This window comes from Aplysia californica, unplaced genomic scaffold (genome assembly GCF_000002075.1).
Source record: "Aplysia californica isolate F4 #8 unplaced genomic scaffold, AplCal3.0 scaffold00399, whole genome shotgun sequence".
In the NCBI taxonomy this organism is placed as follows: Eukaryota; Metazoa; Mollusca; class Gastropoda; order Aplysiida; family Aplysiidae; genus Aplysia; species Aplysia californica.
The window spans coordinates 288481-303723 of record NW_004797669.1 but is presented as its reverse complement, the minus strand read 5'-3'; the positions used below and the strand labels follow the sequence as shown (position 1 = coordinate 303723).

Genomic DNA, 15243 nt, shown 5'->3' with positions numbered 1-15243 from the left:
GTGTATGTGTGTGTGTGTGTGTGAGTGTGAGTATGTGTCTGTTTATGTGAGTATGCGTATGTATGTATGTTTGTTTGTGTGTGTGTGTGTGTGTGTGTGTGTGTGTGTTTGTGTGTGTTTGTGTGTGTGTGTGTGTGTGTGTATTTAAATGGAAATCACTTCCTCTAATACAAAATACCTACTATGGAAAAAATATTTCAGTGTTCTAGAGAAGATAGTGTAAGTACCGGTGTGTTGCTGCCAGAAATTGTATTCTTGATTTAAATTCTTATGGCATGACTGATGCTTTGTTTGGATTGTGCTTTTTGGTGATCAGATCTTTTCTGATTGTTTGACAAAAATTCCAGATCATAAGTGAGATCTCCACTTATCCGTCATTTTATTTTCTCATTGGAATTTGAGTTATATTTATATATATTTTTTTAAAAATAAAAAAAAATATACAGCATCTTTTAAGGAAGAAAAAAAGAAAATCATTTTCTGAGCATCAGTTGCGAAATTTCAGCTGTTGCCTATTTGTCCATTTGTTCTCTGTTTGTTTTAAAGTATGTCTCTGTTTACTTGTCTGTCAGCATACCTGTCTTGCCTGTCTTCATTTGCGCTTCTCTCTGTAAATGCCTGTTTCTGTGACTTTGGTATTGAATATTCCTCATTTTTAACCATGCAAGATTGCAAAAAGCCAGTGGCCTAGCTCTGAGTGGTGTGTGCTGATGACCCTGTACAATACTGTTGAATCTGTCTTAGAGATAAAAATTTAGCTGTACTTTAAGGTGTCATGCTACTAATGCATTGATGCATTGACTGCATTGACAGGGTTGGGTGTTGTGTTAAAAATATTACTGCACCGAAACTTATTTTTAAAATTTTGCTATCTCTCTTCTTGAATAAGTTGATTAAAGTGTATGTAATTGAATTCCTGCTATTTACTGATTTTTTTCACCAGATTTTCAAACGAAAACATACTGTTTGCAGTATTGTATTATCAGATAATGTGTTGTAGCTGTGTTGCTACTACCACTAATGCTGTTGTTGTTGTAGTTGATGTTTCTGCTTTCATGCTTATGAGCAATTTCGTCTCGAGGACACAGAGAGGAAGAACGATGCTGCAGAACTAATAACTATGACAGTGTTTGTACGATGTTGATTGTTTGAACGATGAGAAAGAGGAGAAGGTGGGAGGAGAAGAAGAAGAAGAAGAGGAAGAAGAGAGGGAGGAGGATTGAGAAGGTGGAGGAGGAGGAGGATTGAGAAGATGGAGGAGGAGAAGGATTGAGAAGGTGGAGGAGGAGAAGGATTGAGAATCCTGAAATATTAGCTTACGACCTTTCAATAATGACAAAACTCAACTTTTATTTAAGGCTTTGAAAGCAAAGGTAAGCATCTTCCACATCAGGCACCAGATTACACTTCCCTTTTTTCCATACCTCCCCTTGTGTTTCTCCCTCTTTCGGCTTTGCGAATCTCATGATGCTATATCCTGGCAAACTAATAATTCTGAGAAACAAATCCTTCCTGACTTCAAAACCCTTAACCTGAGTAATACGTGAATAGATTCTGAAAAATAGGAACTCCCTTACTTAAAATATTCAAAAGTGTTCACTTCACGACAGTCAAGCTACCTGCTCTCATACTGTTGTAATAATAAATTTGTGAAATTACAGTTTTATGGGAATTCGAAAAAAATCTTTTCAAAGCGTAACTGTAAAATTGTTATATTATCCCCGTATTGAGGGGAAAAAAGTTATTTAAAACTGTGATCTTGAATACTCTTGTCTTTTGTTCTTATTTTGAACTTGAACATCTATCTCTAAAGCAGTCTTCCCTGGCACAAATTATAAGCTCACCGCTTTCTAACAAGGTTTAATGAAACTTTTAAAAACTTAGATTTGTGTTTGGTTGGAAATGCTGCTTTTTTAAAAAGATTGCGCTTATTGCTTTTGTAAGAGAAATGAACAGAACAGTGTTGTAAATAAATGCTTTACTGAAAAAGAGCGGTCCTACCCCATACCTTCCTTCCTGCTACCCTCGTCCAACACATCTTCAACCTTTCCATATTCATTGTATTTAAAACCCCTGTAGATTTTTTTTTCATTTACTGCCCTCCCCCTTTTTAACCTTGTTTTTTAAATTATTATTATTGCTAATGTTTTGAAGGGACCCTTAACTTTTCATGTATATAACCCCCTCCTTTTGTAACATAAATTTTTTTGGGGGTCTTTTCCTTGGTGTTCAAAAAGTCTGTCTGTCTGTGTGTCTTTCTGTCTGTGTGTTTGTCTGTCTGTCTGCCTGTCTTTCTGTCTGTCTGTCTGTCTGTCTGTCCGTCTGTCCGTCCGTCCGTCCGTTCGTCCATATTATTTGTCCGTTTGTCTGTTATTTTCATACAGTTGGGATGTTTGTGTACATGTCATTTCTTTGTCTGTTTATCTATCTGATTAGCCTATCGGTTTGTCCACCCGATCTTTAAATAACTCTTTGTTTCTCTCCCTCTGTGAAATAATCATTAAATCAGCCTAACCCTATCTGGCCTTCTTTCCGTGTGTGTGTGTGTGTGTGTGTGTGTGTGTGTGTGTGTGTGTGTGTGTGTGTTCGAGAGCATATGTGCTGTGTGTGTGTGTATGTGTGTGTTTGTATGTGTGTTTGTGTGTGTGTGTGTGTGTGTTTCTTTGTGTGTGTTTGTGTGTGTGTTTGTGCACATGCCCTTGAGCCAGTAGGCATCCTTGTGTTTGTGTCTCACTGCTCAAAACGTTTGTGCAGTGTCCACATGTCCATACTTGCTCTATTTTTTATTAATATTGTAAGAAAAGTGCATATTTATATGACAAATTAAAATCATATTGGTAAATTACCCTCTCCGTCCCCTCCCCTCACCCGCAACCTGTTAACAAAAGCGGAACCCAATTCTACTATCGGAACAACGTTGGGGGAACTGCTACTTTTTCTTTCCTCATCCTTACTATCGTCATTTTTTTTCCTCTACATTTTTGTATGTTTGTCACTCTCTTGTGAACTGCTATTTCTGGGGTGCTTTGATAGTCGAAGCAGACTGTGTGCTGTTGAGGCTAGAGAGGTGAGCAGAGTAAGCCTGATTCCCAGTTTGGACTTCCCTGTTGACGTCCACCCCTTGGCGCTCATACGACCTTATGAAGTTGTGAGCGCCGTTAAAAGCTTACTAAAACTAAAACTTATAGGTAATTAATAGTGTTTAAAGGTATAAATAACAATTATAATGGCCTTCCATATCTGTCCTTGTATTATCTTTGCTTTTGAATTTACACAGTCTTTTCCTGATCATATTACACATATATTTACTCTTCTTTTTTATTTCAACCCTTTGAGCTGTTATACATAATATTATGTATTACTAATGTGGAGTATATCCTTCACGGACGAAAGTTACTTACTTTGATAATCTCTATAATTTCTCATTATATTTTTTGCTGCTTGCAACTGAAATTCCCAATCCCAACATGCTCCATATTTTCAGTTCTTGATTTGCTTTAATTTTTGTGTTGGTGTATAAATTAGTATAAAGTCTTTAAAAAATTTAGTCAGTCATTTTACTACAAATGAATTTTACACCCTTGTCAAATATAAGCTATGTAGTATCCTATAGTAACATTCTGATTGGGTGTACCCTAATAAATCTTTATAATTCATCATCTTATAGGTCCCAAATGTTTCACATGACCATTGTTTTAGCAACAGTGCTTATAAGAACAGAAGCCAATCATATATACAGGTCTGCAATACTATACTATTGTCTGCATGGGCTATTCTTCAATGTCTTTTCAAAATAAAAAACCCTCTTATTTATTTTTTTGTTGCTTGATATCAGACTTCGATTATTTGTTTTTGTTTTTTTATCAATGATGAATTTATTTATGAAATAGGGAAGTTTTGAGATACAGAGAAATAACTTAATTTTGCTAGATAGTACCACAGGACTATATTATGGTTTGGTTCAAAATATGTTTTATTTAATAAGTTTGTTTGGTAACAATAATATGGACATTTTTAACATATTAATTGCTGATCAAGAGCAGATTTAATTCATTGCAGTATATTTTTTTACTTTGTGGTGATTAAAATATCTTACGATATTCATTCATTGTGCACTCCATAGTTTTGTTAATTAAAAAAAAATTACAGTATTGTTGTCGCTGCCATTTTAAAAGATAAACTCATTTACAGGTGATGTTGATTGTATTAAAGCATTGTAGAGAGTTATTTATAGTAGGTTTATTTTATTTGAAAGTTCAGTTGAAGGGGCAGAAAATCTTTTTTTAAAAAAGAAATACGCTATTGCAAGATTAACATTGGGTTGTTTTTTTCGCGTCACCATAGTTGAACTTCACTTGTCAAGGGCCCGACGTTGTGTCCTTGGGAAAGGCACTTTACACGAATTTTCCTCACTTCACCCAGGTGGGAATGGGTACCCGGCTATAGACAGCGAAAGATCTTGTCAGTTTGTTAGTGTTTGAGCGCTTAATCGGCTGCTCGCACTGTATGCTTCCCGGGAAGCTGAGAATGTTTCGGAGTGTTCTATGGTCTGCTGGGGTAATAATATAGTGTAAAGCGCATAGAGCCTGCTGTTGAGCGGGGATATGCGCTATACAAATGCTATCTATTATTATTATTTGTTTCTGATGTAGGCCTATCAGAATGCAAAGTGCCTAATGAAGCTGTTTCTGTTACTTGCTGCTGCTGCTGCTGCTGTTGTTGTTGTTGTTGTTGTTGTTGCTGTTGTTATTGCTGGAGTTGTCATCAGTGTTGACATTTTTGTTGTCACATCTCCCTCTGCTGTCTAATTTCTATACATCTGCTGCTGGAACCAATGTTCTCTTCTCTAAGTTGGTGGTTGGAGGGTGGTCTGGTATGTTCTCTTCCTTATACTTCTTTTCAGTGTTATCTTTCTTATACTTAATTTGTTCTCGACAAACTGTGATTGGTATTATGCTGACTCATCATAGATTACTACTCAGCTCAACTTACATGTGTCCCCGATTAATTCTTTTTTTCATTCAGCGTCTGTTTTCTTATACAGTACCAAATGTCTTCAATAAGCTGAACAAACGTTTACCATAATGCGAGACAAAATATTATTAAGTATTTTCTTTTCTCTTTCTTATGAGTCAAAGTGATGAACATGAGAAAAAACCCCTCAATGTGAACCATCAAGTGTAATTGTTTCAGGCTGGGGCTGACAAAAAGAAAGGCAAAGACCAGAAAGATGGAGGAAAGGAGAGAGCTAAGTCCCCCAAGAAGGGAGGCAAGAAGACTCCGGAGCCTCAGCAAGCCAAGGACGGCAGCAAGCTCAAAAAGCGCGGGGAGGAGGACAGTGACAGCAAATGCATTGGTTGGTGACTTCTTTTTTTCTTTCTTTAAATAGATATTTTATGCCCCATCGACACAAGTTAGATGGTTTTTAGACGTGGGCTTCAATGTTGCCTGTCTGGTTGAACCCAGGCAGAGAAGGATACGTCCCAACAGAAAGACCGAGATACTTTATATATAAAGATTCTCCCCGTACAGGAATCAAACTCAGGTCTTTTGCGTGGTGCGATGGCTAAGATATTCTTGGTGTCTATTTGTTACATCTGGTGAAAACCGCTAACAGAGATGGATATTTCCTGTAAATTTACGGAAATCTGTCGTTTTCCGTTAGTGGGACCTCTACCTACTTTCTATGGTGAGTCATTCTACTATGTGTACTAATCTACAATTGAATAAATGTATTTTTCCAAATTTGTATCGTTTCCACCACTGAACTTATCAGATGGGTAATATTAGATATTGTTGGTGACTTTTTGACACGTCTAGTGAAGACAACTAATCATATGGCTAATATTAGAAATTCCTGGTGACTATTTGATACGTCTGGTGAAAAGTACTAATCAGATGGCTGATAGTAATATGCACTGTGGAGTCTGATCTTTTGTTTGGGCTTAGAATTTGATAAGCTTTAACAGAGTTCTGGGTCAGATTTGATGAAGTATAGCAAAGGCCAATTTAGTAAAGTGTGCACAGGAACAACCATTAATTCCTTATCTATGGCAAGCCTCTTTCTGCAGCCTGCAGTCGGAACCACTGTGCCAGTGAGCGTCTGCAATGGCTCTGGCATATTCCTTTACAATGACTTCATCATCAAATAACTTTGTTGAGATTGTAGAAAACAGGTCTTTTTTACGGGGAGTTCATTCATTAGATGAAGACCTATCAAAATAGGTTAACTTGTTTTGATTTAATGACTAATTTAGTGACAAATATGTCACTTTTAGATTTCGTACAAAAAGAGGGCCCTGGTTTCCCCCCCCCCCCCTCGGAGATAAAGGGTGAATCAACTTGTCCTCAAACATATCAAATGTGACAAATGAGCAGTGCGCACTGGGTTTAGCGAAGATAAGTTAAGCTTCCTAAATGAGTAGAAGTCTGAAACCCACACCCCCCCCAAAAAAAACAACAACAAAAAAACAAAAAAAACCCCAAAAACCCCAAACAGAACAACTAAAATGTTTTATGTTGCGCTGTCCTCAGATGACGAGCCTGATGACGGGGCCCAGCACTACATCATAGTCAGCGGCTTCCACGACCCGAGGCTGTTCCAGTACCTGGAGGAGATTGGTGTGGTCATCGGCAGCATCATTGCCGTGTCCTCCCAGGACTATGAGAGGCTAAAGAAACCCGTGGTGGAGGCTGACAATGCTGGTGAGGGAAACTGATGGTTTATAAATTGGCTTTTCTCCATTGTACAGGCTGTCAAAGTTCTTCATCTGTAGGGGAGGGGGTCCCAAATGATGAGACGAAAGAGGGGGTGGGTTTCCCAAATGATGAGACGAAAGAGGGGGTGGGTTTCCCAAATGATGAGATGAAAGAGGGGTGGGTTTCCCAAATAATGAGATGAAAGAATAAGGGGGGGGGGCAAATGATAAGACGAAAGAATGAGATAACTGATTGCATGGACCAAATTACGTTTGTGAAGGGATGTAGTTTACTGACAGTGTAATTGTTGTAATAGTTTTACATTATCTGTCTGTCTGTCTGTCTGTCTGTCTGTCTGTCTGTCTGTCTGTCTGTCTGTCTGTCTGTCTGTCTGTCTGTCTGTCTGACCCCGAGTGGGGAGAAATTTTTATAAAGTTTTTCTGTTTTTCTGCTGTGATATTGTATCCCTCTAAGCTCGGGTTGGCCCTGCCATGCAGGGTCGGAAGCCCACCTCCTAAATTATCTAAATTGTGTCGATGGGGGTGTAAAAAAATGTTTCACCTTCACAGGTATTAATTTTGGTGTCATCTTTCTGCTCCCTTTAGGTTAAACAAATGTTAATAGAGTCCTCTTGATCCCAAAATGTGTTTTAAACACAGCTCCTGCAGAGCCAACAGAAGAAGAACTGAAAGAGGAAGAACTGCGTAAAGAACTGGACGTGTTCTGGAAAGATCTACTCCCACTTTTGCAACGCTTACCCGACTCATCTTCACTCCATAACATAGCCCGGCTGGATTATGAGGTGAAATCTCTCATTGTTCCAGCGGATCCAAACGATGCAGAGCAAAAGGTAAAGCTGTCTTCTCAATTTTCAAACTCTGTTTTCTGGAGAGTTTCTGGTGCTTTTTATTTAGTCTAATTTTGATCCAATCCTGAATTCTAAGCTCCTAAGAGAGTTGCATTCTGAACCGAATATACAGTTTTGATTTCAGCCTGCAATTAAACTGTATGTCATCTGTCTCACTCAAGTTCTTAAAAAAAGAAAATGTCTTTTTTGCCTCTGAAGTTCTGTAATTTCTATATTGTCAAAATGTTACTTATCTCTTAATCCTAAAAACAGAAAGGATGTATTTAATATATGAAGAGGTCCTGATGTGATTCTTGCCTGAAAAAGGAGTTCTACTATTGTTATTGAATTTTGGTTGACAACTGAATGCCAGAGTTTGGAACATAAAAAAAAATGTTGTGTTTTAACACTGTTCGGCTTAGAACAAAAAAAAAAGAAGGTAGAAAACTCTTTGCTTTTAATTCAGGTTCTGATAATTCCAATTCTTTTACGTAACATTGATCCCAATTCTTGTATGCAACAACATGTTTTGTGAATCCTGTGTAGGTTCAGTACAGCACTGCCCTCTTTGAGGATGCGGCTGTCATGGTCTACGATCTGTTGGATGCCAGACGTCTGTACAAAACATACCTGGAAAACCTGAAGCTGGTCAAGATCCCGGTCTATGGCCAGGAGGAAGCAACAGGTGAGTGAGGACAAATTTTGGTAAAAGTAAAGTTGGACAAATCCACTCCCTCCCCCTTTTCACACACACACACACACACAAACACACACATGCACATACACACACACTCACACACACACACACACGCGCGTGCGCGCACACAGACACTCACTAATGTGCGAACAGACACGCACGCACACACAGACACACTCACACACACATGCAAGATGAAAATAAAGACAAGAGAGAGTGAGAGAGAAAAAGAGAGAGGGAGAAAGAAAAAGAGAGAGAGAGAGAGAGAGAAAGAGAGAGAGAGAGAGAGAGAAAGAGAGAGAGAGAGAGAGAGAGAGAGAGAGGGGGGGGGGGATAGATAGACAGCTGAGTGTCAATGCCACTTAAAGTGTTCACTGGTCGTGTTCATCATCATCAAATTGCTTTTTATCACTGTTAGATGAGTTAGGTTTGAGTTTGCTTTTTACACCACTGTCTATTTTCTCCCTCCCTATCCCCCCCCTCTCTTCCCACTTCCTCTCCCCCACACACACACCCAAACACCCACACACATACACACAAACACACATACACCGGCACCCAACACCCAACACCCACACACACTTAAACACACACACCCACGCACACCCACACACGCACCCACACCCCGCCACCCACACACCCACACACCCACACACACACACGCATGCACACAGAGTCCTCCCCGCTGCCCCCTCCCACCCCAGGAGCAGCCAAAGGGGAAGCACCAGCCGCCGCTGCCACTCAAGGTCAGGAGGCTGGAGGTCAGGCAGCGTCTGCGACGGAGAAAGCCCCGCCTCCTCCTGTAGACATGAGGTTCTACAACGACTTGATGAACACCGTGCCCCAGGAGAGTGTCAGCGTGTCCCTGGTCATGCACTGCATGCTGGAGCAGGTCAGTTTTGTTGCTGTCATCTGGGTAGGTCAAGGTCATGGACAAGCTTTTGTGGGTCATTCTTCTTTCCTCTCTCTCTGTTAATTCAGTGTTACCTTTTGCTTGTTGGTCATCCTTGTGTAGATAAAATAAGATGAGATAAAATAAGATGAGACAAAATAAGATGGGAAGATAAAATACGATAAGATAGATAAGCGAAGGTAAAGCAAGGTAAGATAAGGCTGTTGTTGTTTTCAACTACCTTTAGATGCGAGCATTTCGCTCTTGGCAGTGTAAAGTAAGATAAGGTAAAGTAAGGTAAGATAAGATAAGGTATGGTAAGATAGGATAAGGTAAGATAAGATAAGATAAGAAAACAATATTGATCTCCACTAAGAGAATTTTGAAGAGTGTATTGGCTATGCTTAAAACGACATCAAAACAAAAGGTCACATTAATACACACAAAGGAAAGGTGGTGACTTTTATGTGTAACTTTTATGGACTTGTTTACTCAATGTTATGTTCATTGCAGATCTGCATCTGTGGTGCAGCAGTTAGGATCTTTGGCATAGCACATGGATAATGTTAGTTCAATTCTCGAGTGGGGATGTTCTTATGGATTTTCTCTGTGTGCCTGCTGGGATAATGTCGTTATTATTATTATTGTATCCCCCTTAGCCCAGGTTGGCCCTGACAACTCAAGCCGAAGTAGCCCTCCTCCCAATAGAATGATCTAATTTGTGTTTGATGGGGATGTAGATAGTCTGCTTCCCAAATTATCTAAATTATGTTGATGACGGTGTGAGTAGCTTACCTTCCAAATGATCTAAATTGTGTTGATGGGAATGTAAGTAGATTGCATCCCAAATAATATAAATTGTGTTTGATGGGGGTGAAAGTAGTCTGCTTCCCAAATGATCTAAATTGTTTTTGATGGGGGATGTATGTTGCCTGCCTTTCAAATGATGTAATTATGTTGATGGGAATGGAAGTAGTTTGCCTCCCCAAAATTATAGATTATATTTGATGGGGGTTAAAGTAGTCTGCTTCGTTAATGATAAAAGTAATTTTGATTGGGGGGGGGGGGGGCTGTACATAACTCACCTTCCAAATGGTCTTAATTGGTTTGATGGGGGTGTGAGTAACCATACATTTACAATTATTTGTTGGGGATTTTTTTTTCCAGATCTCTGCCACAGAGGAAGGGACAGACCCACCCAGCGAGCAGGCTCCTCCTGTCCGCTCAGACGGGCTCAACTTTAACCTGGCGTCTTATCTCAGCGACGTCGCCCAGAGACTTGGACTGTCGGAGAAGGAACATAATGTAAGTAGCTTTTTTTTGTGGTTCTTTTGTTCTTTTTTTTCTTCCCTCTCATACCCCTGCTACAGCTGAGGGAGTAACTAGCTGTACGAGTAAGATCTTCACCTCACAACGCAGTTGATTTTTGTTGTTGTTGGTTATGTAGCTGTTTTATCTGTGAAGAGCGTAGAATCATCCTTTCATCCTTGATAGGCAGTCTCGTGTTATTTTTGAAGATACTGTAAAATATTCATTCCGATTAAAGTGGCTTCAGTACTGCCGTAAACTGACAAAACGCTTTTTCTCATTTTTGGAGCCAAATTTTTGTATTTGCTAAATCAAAAGCCTGGTCAGTTACCCTACTTGTGTAAAAAAATCAAAGTGAGACCATGACTAGTTTTTGAATAAATTAGACAATTCCAATTTCAGAAAAGCGCTATTTTTAAACGGTTACACTGACAAAAAAAAACCCTCTTTATCTTGAAACTGCTGTGAATAAAAAGAGTAACTCAGAGGCTGTGGATTGTGATGTGGTTTGTCTTCTCAAGTGATAGATCTGCAGTATAGGTTCACTATCTCAGAATTACAAAGTTTCATCTGACATTTTTGGCCTTTTTGAGTTACTATAATAAGACCATGAGGTCAGAATATTATTCTGAATCATTATCAAGATATTCAAAGAATTGCATTCGAAAAAGCTTGGCAAGATGTGAAACTTAAAATCTTTGACATCAAATTTATCAAAGCTAGGTAGCCTACTGAGCACATAGAGCTTTGTAATTCTGAGGTAGCGCGTTGGAGATCATAGTTTATTACTTATTTCTTTACTCAGATGTCCCCCAAAAACTGCAGTAAAACAAAACCACTGCCATCAGCAACAACAACAACAGCAGTGGCAACAACAGTAACAACAGCCACACCAACAAAAACAACAACACAAACAAATGTAAAAGCAACATCTGTTTTGGAACTCTCTACTCAGAAGCCCTAAAGAAAACAAGAGCAACAAAGCCACTGTCATCAGCAAAGCAACAGCAACAACAACAACAGCACCACCACCACCACCAACATCACCACCACCACCACCAACAACAACAATAACAATAAAAGTAAAAGCAACATCTGTTTTGGAACTTTAAATGTTCTTAAAATGAATGTGTTCAGTTTTGGTTTTCTATTTGATTTTATATGTGTTCTCTTTCCGTTGTCTCCTGGTTCCAGCTTCTGTCTGAGGTCCTGGATCTGCCCAGCCCTCCTCCAGAAGAGCCCAACCCCCCAGAGCTTGTCAATATCCAAGATGGCATCAGCATCCGCACGCTTCATCTCAAGCCTCATTATGGATTTGACCCAGCTGGCAAGTTTTCGCTTTTGCTATTTTTGAGAAAGTGCTTGGAAAAACAATACAGTTTTGTTGGTTTGGAAGAAGGGGGGGGGGGGGGTTGGTTTTAAAAAAGGTATATTAACTCTTTCACTACGGGGGGATTTTCCTTACTGTAAGCAGCCTTATCTGTGACCTACTTTCTCTTTCTGCCTACCGGCGGACAAATTAAAGATTTTTAACTCATTCGCTACGTATTATTTTCGGCTTGTGGACGAATTCTTTTCGGGAGGGCGAAATGAGATGATGACTAGTGCGCAGTTCACAGGTCTTTGGGGCCATAAATTCAAATAAATATCAACATATTATATACCAACATTATCAGTATGGTTTGTAGAATACACCTGCATTATTTATTTGCGTATTTTTCAACTTTGGTTCCTGTAAGAGGCGATTATGCAACACAATTGTGATTGGATGCGGATAAAATTGGAAAATAAAAATTTTATAATCTCAGGTGAAACTAAAAAAACATGTTTGCACCTAGTCAAATGATACCTCAAAATAACCATAATTGTATATAGAACAGGAAAATATTGAAAAATGTGCAGTTATTTACATACATTCCATAATAATTGTACATTTGGATCATAACATCCGATATTGAAAAAAAATAAGTTTTTAAATAATTTTGAAAAAAGGATCACAAACAGAAAAAAATACGCGTAACTTATATGGAATTATTCAGAATTGCACTTGGAATAAACCTATACATGTCTTGAGTGGTACTTTTTGATTAATTTCACCCAAAAGTAGTGATTTTGGGGAGAAAAAAATATTTTGACTATTTAGATCTAGGCCTAGATCTAGCACTCAAAAATATTGATTTCTCAATTACAGTGCACCGTCAATTTGCGTCCGATAGTATCAATATTATAAAGAAGAGTCCTACACTTCTTTAGTGAGCAAAATAATTATACATTTTGTTGTGTTAAAGTACTTAGACTGGTGTCTGGGCTATAATTTGGGCTTCGCGATAAAACAAAGTCGAATAAACTACGAAATCATGTTTCAAAACTAAATCAAAACTTCCGATTTTCGGTGGAAACGCTTGACTCGGAAGTCAACATTATATTATGACCTTTATTTTAACATGGATAAGTGGATTGGAATAGAAACCAAGCTAAAATTGAACGTCGGTTCTCGAGCCGCTGGGGGCGGCTTAACGTACTGACGGCACTTGAGCCGTGCCGTCCCCCACGGCTCGGCGTAGCGAATGAGTTAAGTTCATTTTTCAATATTAGCCGCACACTCACTCGCACAGACTGGTATTGATCATATGCTTCTGTGTTGTTTGATTTTCCTTCCAGCTGTGGAAAGAGCCATGCTGCAGTTCCTTCCCTTTGCTCAGATGTGTCAGCTGCACCGACCAACCTCGGCTGAGGCCAGGCTCAGAGCAGCCAGACTCCAGGAACTCATTCACTTTTGTGCCACTGACAGTCTGTCAAAGTCAGGTAAAATAGAGTCATCTGTCTGCCTGTTTTCTTATGTACATATATGTACGTATGTGAGGCAGCGTGGTGGAATCAGGCTCTCGTCAATTTTTGGGCTTGTACAGTTATTGGTATCATCTTAAAGCTTGTTCACTTGCCTTTATTTGGATGAAAAAAATATCCAATTATCTTGAATACAAGTCGAGATATTTACGAAAAAAGGAGGTGGGGTCACCTGTTTTCAGAGGTAAAATTAGTGAGAAAATGGGGCCAAAGATTAGTTATTTCCTTAGCTTAAGAGTCCGTGGTAACTGAAAATGTACATTTTTGTGCCTTCAATCAAAGTTTTTAAGAAAAATCCACACAGAAATGAATTCTTTAATGGTCATGAAAGGTGTTGAGACAAAAAAACAACAGATTTGATAACAATTCGCAAACCTGCAGAAATATGCAAGTTTCTTCACTTTGATTATTTTGACGAGAGTCTGATTCCACCTCGCTGCCTCACATATAGGCTTAGAGGAAATAGTCCAGAAAAGATCATAAATATGATGAAAATAAAGATCACCTCTATAGTGCCCACTCCCTGGTGGCTCCAAGCACTTCACAGTAAAATATGCTACTACTGCCATTTCCTCTGCTAAACTGTTGAGGAACTGTCACCGACATAGAGAGTTGCTCAGAGGGACACCTCCCAGTGATGCGCCACCACTTTCTGTACAAAATCAAGATTGTAAATATTTGTTAAGTGACTCTTTTACTTGAAATTATCTTCCAAGCCCCCAAATTGGTATGAAATAACCTTGCTTTGATAAATGATTGTTTTTGTTTCAGCATTTTAGGGTTAAACAGTATAGTCATAATGGGTGTCTCGCGAAAATGGTCTTCTGTCGCGATCATGCGGAGAGTTCCTCTTTTAAAAAATCTGAATTGAGACCCATGATACTGGCCCATTCAACATCCAACAGTTTTTTAAAAAGAACATACACCTGTTATTTGACAAAGAACACATACCCAAAAAAAGACAGTCACTGTGGCTACTGATCACACTTGTTGTTGGAATAAGAATATAATGAGAAAGGTAATTCTGTCCACTTTCAAATTGGAACCTCAGAGATTTTTGTAGGGCAGGTAATGCTGGTCACTGACAGTGGCTAACTTTGTGTGCTTTCCAGTCTCGTGCCTTGCCACTTTAGTTGACTCTCTGTGAGTGCTTGGCTGGTGCTGTGATCTGATCTGCTTCTTCTTTTCTATCAAACACCTATCATCCTTATCTCTTCACCTTCTTTTATGTGTTTGTTATTCTCTTGTAATTCATCTAATCTTTGGCACTTATACGACTTAATTGAATAGCAAATGCCATAAAACTCTAACCAAAATGAAAAGCTGACTCTCTATGCTTGAATCTTGACAGAAATTGACCGCGCTTTCAAACAGTTTGTGTTTGAAAGTATGGATTTGACTACCACGGACCCCAATGGCTTCTTGCTGGAGATACAGAAGGAAGGCTTGCAACATACGGCTATCCCATGGGACGACCCGTACCCATATTTCAAAGTGATGATACCGGTTGATAGAGCATCTTCCAAGAATCTGGAACTCTCAACTCCATCCGAGGAAAGATCAGGTATGGTGTTGTGTCGTGTTCTCTTTAAACTTTGAAATTGATCATGTGAAGATTGTCTTATCCTTTTACCTCAGCGATAAAAGTTTTAATTATCAAACTTGAACAGATGTTTGATTTTTTAAAAACCCAGAAAAAGCTTAAGCTGGGTTTTTTTAGAGCATACAAACAGAGAAAAGAGTGGCGAGCCGTGATCGCCTATGTCTGTTTTAGATATCTGTTTCAGATCTGCCTTTTAAAGAAGAAGAATTTTTTACACATGATTAGCTGATAATGGGCCCTGTCACTTCTTGAAAGAAGTCTATAATAATGTGCCGTGAAAGAAAGAAATACACGTAACACTAAAACACAAATCCTTTATCTGATTTGTTATTATGGAACTGAAAGGGGGG

General features: G+C 39.0%; 1 protein-coding gene across 1 annotated transcript in view; it reads left to right on the top strand.

The window, feature by feature from the left end:
- Nucleotides 1–15243, top strand: part of LOC101860269 (sperm-associated antigen 17) — a gene marked incomplete in the record, with an annotated part of 61954 nt that overhangs the window by 4242 nt on the left and 42469 nt on the right. The window contains 11 exon segments of the mRNA XM_035971223.1: nt 202–219; nt 1359–1373; nt 5194–5356; nt 6535–6705; nt 7359–7549; nt 8093–8231; nt 8918–9135; nt 10303–10440; nt 11638–11770; nt 13105–13248; nt 14642–14854. Of these exon segments, the coding sequence (XP_035827116.1) occupies nt 202–219; nt 1359–1373; nt 5194–5356; nt 6535–6705; nt 7359–7549; nt 8093–8231; nt 8918–9135; nt 10303–10440; nt 11638–11770; nt 13105–13248; nt 14642–14854 (1543 nt within the window).